The following is a 16,927-nucleotide window of genomic DNA, read 5'->3' as shown; positions in this document are numbered from 1 at the left end:
TCAGTTAAAAAAAAAAAACAAAACCACAGCCTTTTCAAAGGTTAGGAACCATTTACATAATGACTGCATAAAATTTTCATACATCTATAGTCTGCCCAGAGCTGGTATCAAATTTAATTTATTGTCTCTTTGGAATTTGTCATCTCTGCATTTCCTCAAAGCAATTTTTTATTCCTTTTCATTTGTCATCAACAACTTCCTCCTGAAGAAAGCCAACAGAGATAGTAGATAGGGGCAGAATGAGAAAGAACAGTTGAGAACTATACGTTACCCACTACTGGGGTATTGTGCAAAGCCTTCTTTGCATGAGGTTCTTTATTATTGTGTTGCACTCATAAGCTACCAGAGAAACATTTTGCAAAACTGTTTTTTTTTTTTCCTGAAAGTTAACTTTTTTTTCCTCAGTGCTAGGGAGTACACTGAAGGGTTTTGTGCACGCTAGGCAAGTGTTCTTCTTCTGAGCTATACTTCCAGCCCTGAACACTACCTTTTCTTAAGTTTTATCTATTTATTTATTTTTGATGGGAGGGGTGGCATTTGATTTCAGCAAGGCAAGTGCTCTACTGCTTGAGTCACTTCTGCAGCCCTTTTTGCTCTGGTTGTTTTGGACAAAGGGTCTCGCTTTTCCCCCCCAGGCCTTCCTGGGCCCCAGTCCTCCTGTTCTATACTTCCCACTGGTGCTGGGATGACAGGCACACACTACCATGCCCAGCTGTTGGTTGACATGGGGTCTTGAAAACTTTCTACCAGGCTGGCCTCAATCCATGATCCTTCCAATCGCAGCCTCCCAAGTAGCTAGGATTAGAGGTATGATCCACTTGCACCTAACTGAATGTTAACTTTTAAATGTTGGTTTGGAAGGATGTGTTGAATCTACAGAGGAAAAACCAGCTCAGTTTCTCCTACTGTTCAGTCCCAACACAGATCATTTCTATATTCCCAAAATGTGTAAGATATCCCCCTCCCAGCAAGCAAGCTCTCAGTTCTACACCAGATACCAGCTAAGTGTTGAATTGAATTCAGTTCTGACACTGCCTGCCAGATCCCACAGGTTGAAGGCTAGTCCCCACTTCAGACACCAGTAGCAAGGTGGGCCTCCAGAACTCCTGACCAACTGGCTACAAATTGGGATTCCCATGACTTCTTCAGACTTGATTACTTTGCTAGAGTGGCTCACAGAACTCCAGGAAACCCTTACAACACACAATAGAGATACCTGCACACATTTGTAGCAGCACTGTTCACAACAGCCAAGGCATGGAATTGCCTAGATAAAGAAAATGTGCTGTATATACCCAATGGAGTATTATTCAGCCATTAGAAAGAACAAAATCATGTCATTTGCAGGAAAATACATAGAAATGGAAATCATCATGTTAAACCAAATAGGCCAGGCTCAGAAAGACAAACATCACATTTTCTCTTAAATGTGGAATCTACATAAAATAGGACATGAAGGTAGAAGAGGGACTATGTAACAGTTTGTTATAAAGGATATTTTAAGTGATTCATATAAGCTGATGAGAAGACACACAGGGTGAAGTCTGGACAGGTCTTGAGCACAGGGACTTCTGTCCCTGTGGAGTTGGGCTGCAACACCCTCCTGGCACCTGGATGAGTTCTCGGTCACCTTCCTGTGAACCTCCACATGTTCAGTGACAGAGAGGCTCTCCCAACCCTGTCCTTTTGGGGTTTAGTGGAGACTTTGTTGCATAAACATGACTGAAGCGTGGATAGCAATGTAGAAATGTAACGAGACAGAAGGTCTGATCTGAGTGGGGGGCTCAGCCAGGCTGTCCAGAAAAAATCTGGAACCAGCAGTCTTCTGACCTACTATCACACAAGGGAGGTCAGAGAATTCTTTATGATTGTCTCTAAGACAGAAAGCTGGGGGGAGATTAGAGTATATTTTTGGTTTCTCTGATCCACCTTGGGGAAGAAGAATCCTAGTTTGTATGGATGATCTGGGGAGAGAAAGGAGGAAGGAGAAGGGCAGAGAGTGTTTGCTTGCTCTCTGTGGCCTAAAGCGCCTCGACATTACCTTCCTTTACCTTTATTGCTCTGAAGCTGTCCCAAAGCTGCATTAGGAACAAGGACAAAATGCCAAATACTTAACAAAAGATATGTTATTGATTTAGTCATTTAGGAAATAGCAAAGGCAATGGGAATTCTGAGCTTAGGAACTGTGGAGAAAACCCAAAATACATCTGTCGCCATATCACAGTGTAAACCCTTCAGTCCTTATAACTCAACCTTTCGTCCATTACCTAAGAGGTAGCTGCATACCTTGTTTTACAAGTTTCCTTTGTTACTAAGTTCACTTTACTGTTTTGTAGCTTTTGTTCACATTCCAGGGTAGTGGGAAACACTGGGCAAGAAAAAACAGACTAAGAAAAGTTTCAAGGTAGTTGATAAGAGTGTAGTCGTACAGTTTCTAAAACAGAAGAATAAAGGAGGCGGTGAAATCTATCATAGTGGGACCCTGTGTCTGGTAGCATCTCCATTTGGTCTCTAGACAGTGAGACCAGAACAGTGAAAGGGAATGTGAGGGCAGGGACTGTGTATAATGTGCTCACTCTCGTGTTCTCACTGCTTGTCATCGTAGATGTTCAACCGTAACTTATAAAATGTTGAATGAGTTAGGAGCATGAACTGCAAGGTGGTGCAAGGCAGGAGACATCCCTATGGAAGGATTGGTTGCCAGAGTTCTTCCCTGATGCGTACCTCTTGTGAGTGACAACCAGTGCACTCCTTATGCAGGAGACCCGTTCCACCTGCTGTGACAGTTGTCAGAATACAGATTCCACAAGTTAGTATGTGCTGGTGGGAATAATGACCCTCAAGTATGTGAGCATACTACCTCTTAGTGCTTAAGTCAGTTGACCTAAGTGAATAGCGATGTCTTCTAACTTCCAGAATTTAGCTTTATGAATAAAGCAACAGAAAGAGCTTCTTTCAACATTACTATTTCAGCTATTCCTGGGCGATTAAAGCTTGATATTTCCATTCTGGCCAATGCTTTGGCTCTTTGACTTTCAAACCCTCATTTTTCTCTCAAGCTTTATTCAGATCACACTGGAAACTTAGTAAGATGGGCCTTCCTGTGCTTTCTCTCTCACCCGTCTCTTTCTTTTAAGCAGACCCCAGCAGAATCAGGATGGCTTTGGGAAATGAAGCAAACATGATGGTAAGTGCTTTAAAATTAAATTTATAAAATATGCATCTGTTGGGTATCAGCCCTTAGGTGCTGTGAGATATTTGGATGACTCTGACCTTGACATTCTAGTTAGGTCGTTCTTCATCTTTTGGCATGTGAAGTAATGGGTAGCTGTGGTTCTACACTGCCTGCTGAGACTACTTAGATCATCATTTATTTTGTTTCTCCATTTTTAATTATGGATGATAGTGGTTTCAATGTAGATGTGAGAGCTTTGTCCTGCCTTCAGTTGTGAAAATCTTGTTTTAGCCTGGCTTTTCTTTTTTTTTTTTACTGTGGTAAAAAAATATATATATAACAAAAAATGTTGCCATTTTAGCCAATTTTAACTGTAGCATTAATTGGCATTTATAATATTGTACAGTCACCATTATTTTCTTTTTCTAAAACTTTTCATCACCCTAAACAGACACTGTGTACCTCTAAACCACCCTTCACCCCATCCTGACCCTAACTCAGCCCCTGGTAACCTTTTATCTTTCTGTTTCCATGAGTTTGCCTATTGTAATATTTCATATAAGCAGACTCCTACAGCATTTGTCCTTTTGTGTCTGGCTGCAAATGGGATAATTTCATTCTTATTACTGCATAATACACTAGCCTGTACATATATCAAATTTTCTTTGTCCATTCATCTGTTGATCTATTAGGTCCTGTTCATCTGTCTAGACCTAGGTAGCTGTGGTACTCTTTATACCAAAGATGTAATAAAGTTATGAATAATAACAGCCAATCCATTTTCTAGTGTTGTCACACTTACATTAGCAAATAAGGTACTATCAATGATTCTTTTTCTTCCTTCAATATTTTAATTAATCTTTTTGGTGGCATTGGGGATAGAACCCAGGACTTTGCACATGCTAAGCACACACTGTACCACTGAACTACTCCATAGCCCCTAACCTTTTAGTTAAAAAGTGAAAAGAGGAGCTGGCATGATGGCACACACCTGGAATTCCAGCACTCAGAAGGCTGAGGTGGGGGGATTATGGGTGTGAAGCCAGCTGGGGCTACATAGTGAGACCCTTTTTCAAAAAAAAAAAATACAGAGGAAAAGATGTACTGTCATGAAATTTACTGTTAATTAAACCTACAAATGTTTGAAGAACATAGGATGTAAACAAACAATGTGTTACAGTTATATTGCTATAAAGGGAATATATCCTGCCACTGTACTTCTAAAAAATCTTTTCATGGTGAAATCTGGGTCTTTTTTCTAGCATAATTTACATATAATAGCATTTCCCCATTTTTAGCATACAGAATTTTGGTGATTTTATGTAATCATATAATCACTCCCACAATAAAGATGTAGAAGCTCCAGCCTCCTGAAATTTTTGTACCCCTTTGCAAATGATCCCAAACTCTGCCCCAGAGAGCCACCACTGTAGTTCCAATACAGTCATGTGTAGCATGCTAAGCCATGGGGACATGTTGTGAGAAGTGCATCTTTAGACAGTTTTATCATTATGCAAATGCCACAGAGTGTTCTAAGATGGCTACAGTGTCACTAAGCAATGCAGCTCATGGGACCACTGTTGTCTCTGCCTCCATCAGTGACCAAAACATTGACGTACAGCACGTGACTATACAACTTTTAATGGACTTCTCAGTATGGTCCTGAAAAACACAAAGGGTACAATATATACACAGAGTGGAGAAAAGGTCAAAAAGCAAGTCAGAAACGGAGGGCTTGAGATGGGACAAGAGAGTTGTTGATCAGCTCTGTGCAGCGCTGAGTGACCCGGGTCAGAAGTTTGAGGCTGTTGTAGGAGTAGAGCCATGATTGTCAATGGAGAAGAAGATCCGAGTCCCCAGTGACAGAGTTTTTGTGTCCCCTAAGTGAATCGTAGAAACCAGAATTCCTCTTCCCCGCAGTGAGTCATTGAAGAGGAGTCTGAGGACCACTGTATAGGAACAAGAGAACTCAATGTGACAGCCGCGGCCTGCTGTTTATTCATTCAACCAATAACTGGAGTCAGCATGGGACTGTCTCAGTACTGCCTTTGTATTCCTTCTCATGATACATGAAGATTTAGTAAAGATCAGCAGTGGGTTACTGCACTTCATGAAGTCATGGGCTTAGATGATTTAGAAAAATACTGATTTAGGTAGATACATTTGACCATTATGGTGTAGGGCCCAGAAGAGGTGGCACTTTTCCTTATGTGATCATAAGGGTCATAGCCAATACTCCTACAACAACAGATAGGTTAACTAGACAAGCTTAACAAATTTAATCAGTTTTGTGTGACATGGGTAGGAGCCTTCGGAATGAGGGCACAAAGACCCAGGGTGAACTATCCATTCTTATGTTTGGGCTTGATGAAGCATGGTCATCCATGTAGAAATGTTACTGGGCAAAAAGGGTATAAGCTACTAAGGGTAGCTTATGCTAAAGGGGATAAGTCTGAGGGAGAAACCCAGCAAGGTCAGTCTAGATTCTTCTTTGCCGCTAGTTGTAGCATTTCTTCCTCCCTGGTATGGGGTAGGACTCCTCAGGAATGAGGGTTTATGACCTACTACTGGACAAGGGTAGGTCAGAGAATTTCTTTATGGCTATCTCCTAGACAGAATGGTAGGGAAGGACTCTAATATCTTTATGCTTTATGGCTTGCTTTGAGGAATGGGGGTTCTAGTTTCTATGACCCACCACGGGGAAGATGAATTCTGGTTCCGTTGATTCTCTTTTAGGGAGAAGGTCAGAGAAACCTTGTTTCTGAGGCTGCTTTGGAGATCTTTCGGCGTCCTTTAGTTCAAAGTTCTCAGCATGCCACAGTGCCATACTTCATACTCCAAGTCCCAACATGGCAGCTTCATAAAATATCTCATTCTGATGTTGCATCAAGTCCAGTACAGCAAACCATACTGAAAAATTTCAGTATTGTTTTCCTCAATAAAAACCTATCAGACACATCTGTTATTTTTATATATTTCCTTCATGTTTGTAATAATTGACATTAATGGCTATTAACATATATATGTGGGTATATAGTTATTAATATACATGTACTTGGGTCTATGACTATTCATGTTTTTAACTCATTAATTTGTGTTTACAGTTAAAATAACTTTTCTGTATCAATTTAAATATTGTCTAATCAATATTTTTAAACCTTTTTTTTTTTTTTAAGCAGGAGGAAGAACAAGGTACCAAGTATAGCCATACTGATTTAGAAAGCACTAATACAAATTCAGCTGAAAGTGCATTGAGGAGAGTAACCAGAGGGAAAAAAGGTGAGTTGTTCAAGTTGTGGGCAGTTACTGAGTCACTGATGTGGGCAGTTGGGGCTATGGAAGGAATACCAATTTTTATTTTGTGGGTCTTAAATATCATTAGCAAGGATACAGGCAGATATTTATTTGCTCATTCAGTATTTTATTTAATGTTAGAAGAATAGTATTTATCCACATATACCAAAAAAAGAGAGACAGAAAGAGAAAATAGGGCCAAGGATATAGCTCAGTGGTAGAGCACATGTTTAATTTGCTCAAGGCCCTGGATTAAATCCCCCAGCAGAAAAAAAAGAATAGTATTTATCACTGAGAGCCATTAGGAAAGGTTGTATTTTGTTGTTATCCACCATAAAATATATAGGAAATTGTGAATATTTCAGTTCTCTTGGGACTTCATTCTTATGCATCATATAATATGTAACTATATACATACTATTTTCTTAAAAATGTGATTTTAAGTGATTCATTCTGGATTGATCTATCATTTTGAATGATCTTATGTGGATTCTTATTTTAATTTCTTTTGTTGCTTAGACTGAAAGAATTCCTTGCTAGATCTGGGTTTGAAAGAGAAAAGAAATATGTCCACATTGATAGGGCCTATGTGTGAATATAGATGAATAAATTAAACAATATGATTACCATTCTTTTTCCACATTTTAGAATCAGGAACTCAGTCAGACCATCTGAGGAAAGCCAGTTCACCAAGTCCCCAGAGGCGACAGTGGGAGAAAAATATGCCCAATATAGCTCTTCAAGCTTTGGAAAATGCGTCCATACTTACCTCCAGTTTAACGGCAGTGGATGATACAGGTTAGTACAGTCATCATCTCTTGTTATCCTCTGGGGATTGATTCTAGATACTAAAATCTACGGATCTCAAATTCCTTATATAAATGGCATACATAGTATTTGCCTATAACCTACTCACTCCTCTCGTATACTTTAATCTCTACATTACTTATAATGCCTAATACAATGTAAATGCCATGTAAATAGCTATCATACTGTATTGTTTAGGAAATAATATGAAAAAAGTCTGTACATGTTCGGTATAGACTTAATTTTCTAAAAATTATTTCTGGTTTGAGGATTTAGAACCCATGGATATAGACATGGGTCAGATTGAATATAATGGTCAGATTGAATGCTACTATTTTATTATACAACAGTTTGTACTAGTTCTTCACTGTGCTAGGATTTTCTTTTATGTCACTGTGAGGGATATTGGGTGTCACACATCAGAGCACTTCCCATCTAGCTGGTGAAATAGATTTTAATTGAGTCAAATATAAAACTGGGCATGGTGGTGCATGCCTGTAATCCTGTATCTTGGAAGGCTGAGGCAGGAAAATTGCAAGTTCCAGGCCAGCCTGAGCTACATAGCAAGATCCTGTCTTAAAAAATAAATAAGACAGGCGCCAGTTGGCTCATGCCTATAATCCTAGCTACTCAGAAGGCAGAGATCGGGAGGATCACAGTTCGAAGCTAGCCTGGAAAAATAGTTCAACAGACCCTATCTCAAAAAAACCCTTCACAAAAATGGGCTGGTGGAGCAGCTCAAAGAGAGTCAGATATAATTACCTTTGAAATACAATCTGGAAGGTGAAAGTGTTTTTATTGGATACTAATTTTATCTTTTCACAAACAGGTGGTTCTGTAATAAAGTATGGTGGAAATAATGCCCGTAAACAGTGGCTCAGAGAGCCACCTGACACCCTGTTGAACATTCTTAAGGATGCTGATCTCAGCCTGGCATTTCAGACATACACAATCTATAGAGCAGGTAATTTTTATCGATTACATAATCATAGAGCTGCTTTGATTTTTAAAAATTATGGTAAAATATACATAACAAGTTGCCTGTCTTATCACTGTTAAGTGTTCAGCTCAGTAGTGATGAGTGCATTCACACTGTTTGGCAACCAGCCTCCAAAACTCTTTTCATCTTGCAAAACAGAAACCTTGCCAATTAAACAATAACTCCTGTTCTCCTTTCCAGAAACCCTGTAGTTTAAAGCTGTAAAATTGTATTTTTAGGTGTTCTTGAATCTTTCCTAGCCAGTCTTTAGCCGTAATTAAAATTTCTAAGAGCTCCTTTACTCTTACTTACTCATTTGGTTGCTTATTTTAGTAATCTTGAATCTACTTTCTTTGAATAATTTTTTTTCATTTTGTTTCGTTTTTGTTTTCTTCTGCAGTGTTGAGAATCAAACCCAGGCTCTTGTGCATTCTGAGCTACATCCCTAGACCATGAACTGCCCTTTTTTTTTTATTATTATTCATATGTGCATACAATGCTTGGGTCATTTCTCCCCCCTGCTCCCCCCTTACCACCCACTCCACTCCCTCCCTCTCCCCCCGCCCCCCCCATACCCGGTAGAAACTATTTTGCCCTTATCTCTAATTTTGTTGTAGAGAGAGTATAAGCAATAATAGGAAGGAACAAGGGTTTTTGCTGGTTGAGATAAGGATAGCTATACAGGGAGTTGACTCACATTGATTTCCTGTGCATGTGTGTTACCTTCTAGGTTAATTCTTTTTGATCTAACCTTTTCTGTAGCTCCTGGTCCCCTTCTCCTATTAGCCTCAGTTGCTTTTAAGGTATCTGCTTTAGTTTCTCTGCATTGAGGAAACTGCCCTTTTTTTGCCACGCAAATATATCATTGCTTTAGTGACAACCCTAAGATTTCTTTGGATGTATATTTGAACTCTTTTATATTGAATAGAATTCAAAAAGGATGGACAATCAGGATTTGATTTTTTTTTTTAAATTACAGGTATTTTCACTAAAATTATTGTACCAAATAACCTTTCTAGTACTGTCCTTAGGAATCTAGGCCAAAGGACTGCATTTAAGAATGTGCATGTTTAAAAAAAGAAAAGAAAAATAAAATTTTTGGGCCTGGGTATTTGGCTCAAGTGGTAGAGTGGCAGCCTAGTAAGCATGAGGCCTTGAGTTCAAACCCAAGTAATGCCAAAAAAATTAAAAATGTGCATGTGTGTGTGTGTATGTGTGTGTGTATGTACTTTTGATAATTCAGATATTCAGCCATCTAGCTAGGTTATAATCTAAATAACTTATAGTGTGCTCGGAGCATGTGTCAAGGGGTAGCACACCTGCCTAAGCAAGCACAGGGCCCTGAGTTCAAACCATAGTACTGCCAAAAGAAAAAAAAGATAAATGTTATCAAGTAGAGTCTGCAGTAGAATGGAAAGTCATAGCTGTATTCATTGGAATAGATTTAGTTGTATTTGTTTATTTGGTCAATATTTATTGAGTTTCTAACACAGGTTAGAACTAAATAAAATAGAAAAAGCAAGTGGGCTGGAGTTGTACTCAGTGGTAGAACTCTGCTTAGTGTGCACAAGGGCCATAGGTTTGGTCCCAGCACTGCAAGAAAAAAAAAAAGAATAAAATACGTTTCCTACCCAGAATGACGAAAGAGTTCATTTTCTGGAGGCAGAGAGTTGTAGCATTCTGTGGTGTGTACATTCTGACAGGGTTATGCACAGAATATTATGGGAGTTGTCAGGAGGTAGCCGGGTGGGAGGAAGATGTTAAGAAAGATTCATGCAGGCTAAGCAGGTATAAGCAGGTGCTTCTCCACTGAGCTACACCTCCACATCTTGACTGTAATTTACTTTTTTTACCTGAAGGTCCAGAAGGATTCTTGAAAGGCCCTCTGTCTGAAGAAGAAGTATCAGATGATGTTGATGGTGATCACGATTCTGTCATTTTGGATCCAGAGAGATTGGAACCGAGGATGGATGAGGAGGACACGTATGTTGTGACAGACCTAGAAAGCTTTAATTGGGGGGGGGGTCTAGGGAATGGCTGTGTGTACCATATTACCGTAATAATTTCAGTAGGGACTTGATAAGTGAATATTTATATCTTGATTTTTTTGCCATGGGAAGTGCATTACAGTTTTACTATAGAATCTGTGGCTGAACTCATAATCCTCCTACCTTATGTCTGGCTTGTATTTTTTAAGATATCCGATTTTACAATCGAAAAAAGGTTAGAAACAGTGAAAGGGAACTAACAATTTATTTCTCAGTTCAATTGCCTATGGAACTCATTCTTCAAAATTTAAATTTTCAATATTTAATTCAATATTTCAATATTTAAATTTTCAAATATTAAAATATTCTACTGGAGGCAGAGGCAAGAGGATTGAGAGTGTGAAACTAGCCTGGGCAAAGTTAGGGAGACCCTACCTCAAATATAAAAGGAAAACAAATGGGCTGGTGGGGGTGGGGGGTTCAAGTGGTAGAGCACTTTGCCTAGCAAGTGTGAGACCCTGAATTGAATCCCCAGTATCACAAAAAAAAAAAAAAAGGAAAGAAAGAAAAAAGGGGCTAGGGCTGTGCTCAAGTAATAGAGCAACTGCCTAGCAAGCATGAGGCCTTGAGTTCAAACTCCTGTACCATAAAAAAATAGATCAATAAAAATTTTATGTATATAATATTGTATGGTAGTATTCTGCTTTGAATCCATCAACAAATGCAGCCATACCTATAACAACATAGAGGTGTATCATTCAAACTGTGTTTTCACAGGGACTTTGAGGAAGATAACGAAAACCACGACTGGGTGTCAGAACTGAAGAAGCGAGCCGGGTGGCAGGATCTGTGTAATGGATGACTCCCAAGGGACTGTGCCTGAGTCACCTGGAGGAGATATTTCACATTAGGAATTGATGTTTGGAAACAAAATGTCAATATTTAAAATTGTTCTGACTGTGATACTGACTATCACAGTATACAAAAATCTAGCACTCCTGTGAATTTTTTGAACACAAGTAAGAAGGATGTAGCAGAGGTGCTTCACATTCCTACAGATTGCTTGTAGCTTCTACTACTAACTACGAGGACAACTACTAACCTCTACTACTAACTGTGTGATTATAGGAAGTTTCCTAACTTCTTTGAGTCCTAATGTTCTCAACTGTGAAGTGAGGAGAATAACGCCTACCTCATAGGGACACTGACCATCGACAATCACAGCAGCCCACACATCGTTATTCATATCGCTATGATTTGTGATTATTACTATGTAACATGTTTTACAATTCTTAAAGGTTTGGGGATCTAAATATATTAATTATAATGTAATTATGTGTGCGTTTTTTTTCCAGTAAGACCTAGTTCTGTGTAGTTCAAGATTGTTTCACCAACTACAAACTATCTTTAAATATAGTCCCTCACAGGACGCACCAAAGAGCCCAGGTCAGAGGGGCAGCTTTAGGAAGAGTGGGTGCGCTCAAGATTGTGCCAGAAGATGGCAGTGCTGTACATGAGAAAGGTAGACATGGCAGGTATCAGGAACTTGTTGACTGAATTAGAGGGAGTCCTAGCATGTATGGGTTCCCATGACCCTCACAGGCTGGGTTCTGTCGTGTGTTACTTCATTTAATGCTGCGATGCTTTAGTGAGGTGAGAATATTTTGCAGAGGAAACAGGCTGCTCCTGATCCAGTATGGAGAACAATGCTGAAGTGAAGAGTGAGGGGAAATACAGTGGGGTCGTTAACAAGGACCTGCTGGAATCCGGAATGTGCACATCTTTTAACATTCTAACAATCCTTTATCTGAACATGCAAAAATGGTGGTATAGACCCCCACCCCCCACATATGCTTCTTTCCTTAAACATGCAGTCCTCATTGGTCTTTTCTGGCAGTCTTTGATCTTTCTTTGCTTTTGAGGACCTTGGCATTTTTGAGAGTACTGGTTGTTTCGAAGGTCATCCTCAATTTGAGTGTTTGATGTTTTCCTCATGATTTCAGTGGGGTTGTGGGTTTTGGGAAGAGCACCACAAAGGTGAAGCTCTTGTCATCATGCCATGTCAGGGACTGCATGACATCACCATGACTTACTACAGGTACCGCTCCCCATGATCACTTGGTTAAGGCAGTACCTGCCAGGCGCTCCACTGTAAAGTTACAACTTTCCATTTCCATGCTGTATACCCCATAGTCACTAAATTCTGCCACGGTGGAGCATAATCCAATACTAACCATTTGTTTTGTTGTTTGAATTATTCTACCTTTGACCATTCAAAGTTGTTTCACGTTGACTCCTGTGAGCCTTTGGCCCGCCCCCATCCTTCCTTAACTTCTGGCACTATAAGATAGCCCAGAGGTGGGGGTATGCCTCAACTGGTAGACCACCTGCCTAGCAAGTGTGAGGCCATGAGTTCAAACCTCAGTACCATTAGAATTAAAAAGATCCAGTCAACCTCAAATCAGCCATTTTCTCCAGGAAGCCCTGGTTTCTTTCTTTGGTTTAGAAAGCAAGATCTGGGTGCTGGATGTGCTTGTGGCTACCAGGGTATCACTCCTTCCAGGCATTCTCTGTGAATACAAATCCACACATCTCCATATGATTTCTGTATCTCTCTGTATTTGTTGAGGCTAAGCATGGGTTCGTACTGATGTCTCTGACTATCCAGGACCACAAGTTTCATTCTAGCCCCTCTCCCTTGCTTCCCCATATCTTCTCTCCCTCAAAGTGAGAAACCATCTACTAAGTTGCCAATGCCAAGTAAACATGTAAACCAGTTTCTAAATGGTTAACCTATACCCTATGAGAAACAAATTTATCCACGAAGGTAGGCTTTGTGTATCACTCCTATTGTCTGCTTCACAGTTCCTGGTCAAATGATCATTTTCCAAAATTATGTAAGTTAGTCTCACCACTCTGCTGAAGATTTTTCATGTAAAAGCAGGCATGGATAGTTATAAGAGCATTTCCAGATATTCAACTTCCAGTTATATTATTATGTGATATATTAATTAAATTATATTTTATTATTATATTCCTATGCCTCTTAGTCATCTCAAATCTTAGCATTGCCTCAGGGCATAAACATTTCCAAAGCATCAAACAAAAGGAACTTGAAGTTATGTATTTATATTTATTGAGAGGTTGGATGAGTCTTGGTTTATAAATCCTTTTCAAAATCAGATGATTCAGTGCAAGGCCCTGAATTCAATCCCCAGAACAAAAAAAAAAAAAAAAAAAAAAGATTTGCAAGGTTTTACTTTTGATACTGTTTCAGGAGACTCTAATGGAATTATCATCTGATAATTATAAAGTTTTTGGTGATAGATTACTATATGATTCTTGTCATACAACGAGGCAAAAATCGAGAGATGCTTTTTAGCAAAATTTCCATTCCTATTTCCTTGGATGAGATTTACTAGCCCTTATATCTTTTTTTTTTTTTAAAGCTGGGCATAGTGGGTCACACCTGTAATCCCAGCAGTAACTGAGTCTGGAGGATTGAGGATCAAGGCCAGTGTCAGGTACATAGTGAGTTTGAGACCAGCTTGGGCTACATAGTGAAACCCTGTCTCAAAAAAGAAAAATGGAAGAGAATCAATGTCAAATCTTTACTATTTTAGCAAGAAGTTAGTATTAATTTAGGGCTACAAGAGCTAATGACCTGTAGCCCTCCAAATATCCACCCACTTCCAATATTCTAGGTACTGCTGTTTTACACCCAAGAAGGTTCTAGAATCCTATATTTTATCCTGAAAATCCCTCATGCCCAGGCCTCTCTGCCCTAACTCATTCTATTCTACATGGCTTTGAGTGACTCCTCACAGCTGACTCTGCGTCCTCAGAATGGTGCCATCTCACGCTGTTCTGGGTCTCACAGATGCCCTGATTCAACCTAGACCTCTCATTCTGCAATGCCCACTCCCCACCAACATTCTCTCCCTGGTGATCCCATCCCACTAATCATCAATAGCGCCCTCCTCTCTAGTTATCTCCAAGGTTCTCCATGCTGGACCAAATGTTATATCCTCTATCTCTGTCTCATATTTTCCTGGAACCTTGTTGTTCAATGTCCCTTGCTTTTACATTTTTGCCCAGGACTCTGAAATGTAGTTGACACACTGCAGTCTACTTAATGCAAGTTCCTCCTTTGAAAAAGTCTTAAAACTTGAAGCCTTTTTGCTTTCTTTGTTTTATTTTGTTTAAGACAGGGTCTTGGACTGGTGGAGTGGCTCAAGTGGTACAGTGTCTGCCTACCAAGTATGAGACCCTGGGTTCAAACCTCAGTGCCACCAAAAAAAAAAGACAGGGTCTTGCCGTGTAGCCCAGGCTGGCCTCACACTCATGATCCTCCTGCCTCAGCTTCCTGAGTTCTAGGATTACAGGTGTGTACCACCATGCCTGGCACTTTTCTTTCTCATCTGTGAAGTGGGTTCATAATTTATCCTTATAGCAACGAAGGTAAGAGCCAAATACTCACCACTTTTATTATTTGCTTGGTTCCCTGTATAAAATATCACCTCCAGATGTGAATAACAATTCCTTAAATGTGTGGTCTCCAAGAGAGTGTGAGAACACATTTGTTTTTCTCAGCAGACATTTGTTTGGTGTTGACCATGTGCAGCCACTTGCCAGAGTGCTGGCAAAGTGCGACTTTATTTATTCAGCAAACATCGGCACTTATGATGAGCCAGGCACTCTTGCAGACATCTGCAAGAACAGTGAATTAAACCAACAAAAACTTCTGCCTTCATAAAGCTTACATTCATTTTGGGGAAAGACCATAAAAACGCTGAATGAATAAATTAGATGTTTACATTTAATCCATGACAAGAAAATGAAGCAAGGTTTGGGGAGAAAGACTGAGAGTTTTTGTTTTGAACAGTTCATTAGACAGCCAGCTGCAAAGAAATTCTCTCCTTAGAGAATTTACAGAAAATAAACAAAACCAGAAAGTAGGCTTGAAAAAAAAAAAAACTAATGAAACTGGGAAACCCATCTAATCTGTAAATGATGAATTTCTAAGATAATTTTATTGTTATATTTAATAAGTATCAATATTGTGATATATTTTATTTTGATCTATTATGTACTGCTAGTAATTTTAATTACTAGTTAATTAAAGTAATATTTCAATCCAGAAAAAATAAGATCCTATGACCAGGAAATATAAATTAATTTCTACTTCTATGCGTCGTTCAGAGCTGTAGGATAGAGCGATCATTAAGACTTTCAAGCATGAAAAAGATCGCACTGGGAAAAAATCCTGTCAGGAAAGTGGAATGGAGAAGTGATTTCAAGGAGACAAAAGTAATGGTGTACATTTTCTGATTCCTAAAGAAGTGCTCTTTTTTTTTTTTTCTTTTTGCATGGACAATGGCCGTCGTACTTAGATTCCTCTGGGTAGGGATATGCTTTACTGTGACCGTTGCTGAAAGCTACATCCTTTTCATCTACTTCAACAGGCAGTGAAACGGTTTGGTTGCAGCTCCCAGCACCGCCAGGAAAGGGTTTGCAGACCACGCGACAGCCGCCGCTTCTGTAAGAGGACAGGAGGCTGCGAGCGGTGGTGGCCAAAAGAGTAGCACGGGGTCCCAGCGTCACGGGTACATCTCGGCAGTATTTGACACCTTGCCAGGAAACTCCTTCCCGCTGGGAAGCCCAGAGAGGCGCACTAGCCCACACGCGCAGAGGGGTGGTTCCATCGTCACATCACCGGCACAGCGACAAAAGTCAACCAACCAAACACGCTTCCTCCACACGCGCGGGAAGCAATACTCCGCTGGCCAGTTATGCTGAGGAGTCCCGACCTACGGCTGCGGGTGAGTGACGGGGCTGCTGGTCTCCCGACTTCCGGGTGTGTGACCTGTCTTCAGGGCGGACGGTGAGAACCTGTCCCCTCTGCTCTGGCCTGGCGCCACACGGGTCTTCCCTGCGCTGCTCCGCCCCGGCCGCGGGGAGGCTTGGCGCGCGGGAGCGCGGATCACCGGAGAGTGCGGATCCACCCGGGAGCGCGGATCACCCAGGAACGCGGATCCATCCCGGAGCGCGGATCACCCGGGAGCGCGGACCACCTGGGACGCTTCGCTCGCCCCGAAGCCCGCGGAGCAGGTATGCCGCGGGTGGGCTGCACTTTGTCCGCTCTGGGAGAGGGAAAGAGACCCCGCGGCTGGAGTCTGGCAAGCCCGGAGCTGCCTAGCAACCTAGGCTGCGTCGGTCTCCATGGCAACGTGAGAGACGCCGCGCTCCTGAGCCCCAGCACCTGTTTGCCGCCTACAGGGGCGGCCTAAGGGACAAGGATTTTTCCTAAGCCTGGGGGCTTCCAGGTGGAAATGTCGTGCGCCCTCAGGTACCGAACTGGTTACCTCGAGCCCCGATTCTGCACCCGCCCGGGCTTCGGGTGTCCACAGTGTCCCTGGCAACGCATTCCTACCCACCTTCTATCCTGAGGTGGGGTTGTTCGAAACACCCTGTCTACGCAGCTAAGTTTGGAAAACCCGTGCTCTGTCCTAACTGAAGCTTAAAGAGGAAATAGAAGGAAAGCCCCTTGTAATAAACTATGTATTTCCCTCTGTAAATGCCTGGTGTTATTACACGTGAATTCGTGGAGTAGCCAGGTGCCCGTGCCGGGGCAGACACCTGAACTTGACAGCGGCGAACGCAGACAGCCGCGTGATCAAGCCA

General features: G+C 41.0%; 2 protein-coding genes across 18 annotated transcripts in view; both read left to right on the top strand.

Annotated features, from left to right (window-relative positions):
* Nek3 (NIMA related kinase 3) overlaps nt 1-11,575 on the top strand; it is a 28,932-nt gene extending 17,357 nt beyond the window's left edge. For 10 of the 13 annotated variants that reach the window (XM_074043474.1, XM_074043472.1, XM_074043468.1 and 7 more), the window contains 6 exons: nt 3,138-3,187; nt 6,352-6,454; nt 7,118-7,267; nt 8,106-8,240; nt 10,115-10,238; nt 11,021-11,575. In XM_074043474.1, coding sequence (XP_073899575.1) covers nt 3,138-3,187; nt 6,352-6,454; nt 7,118-7,267; nt 8,106-8,240; nt 10,115-10,238; nt 11,021-11,105 — 647 coding nt within the window. In that variant the 3' untranslated portion in view covers nt 11,106-11,575. The remainder of the gene's footprint in view (nt 1-3,137; nt 3,188-6,351; nt 6,455-7,117; nt 7,268-8,105; nt 8,241-10,114; nt 10,239-11,020) is intronic. The other 3 variants (XM_074043478.1, XM_074043476.1, XM_074043477.1) reach the window with 3 other exon arrangements.
* Nucleotides 11,576-11,717: 142 nt separating this feature from the next.
* The window catches only part of Nek5 (NIMA related kinase 5), a 79,918-nt gene continuing 74,708 nt past the window's right edge, over nt 11,718-16,927 (top strand). For 2 of the 5 annotated variants that reach the window (XM_074043466.1, XM_074043467.1), the window contains exon 1: nt 11,718-16,354. The gene's annotated coding sequence lies outside the window, so the exon portion shown is untranslated. The remainder of the gene's footprint in view (nt 16,355-16,927) is intronic. The other 3 variants (XM_074043464.1, XM_074043463.1, XM_074043465.1) reach the window with 3 other exon arrangements.

Source organism: Castor canadensis, chromosome 10 (genome assembly GCF_047511655.1).
Source record: "Castor canadensis chromosome 10, mCasCan1.hap1v2, whole genome shotgun sequence".
In the NCBI taxonomy this organism is placed as follows: domain Eukaryota; kingdom Metazoa; phylum Chordata; class Mammalia; order Rodentia; family Castoridae; genus Castor; species Castor canadensis.
This window is presented reverse-complemented; position numbering and strand designations above follow the sequence as displayed.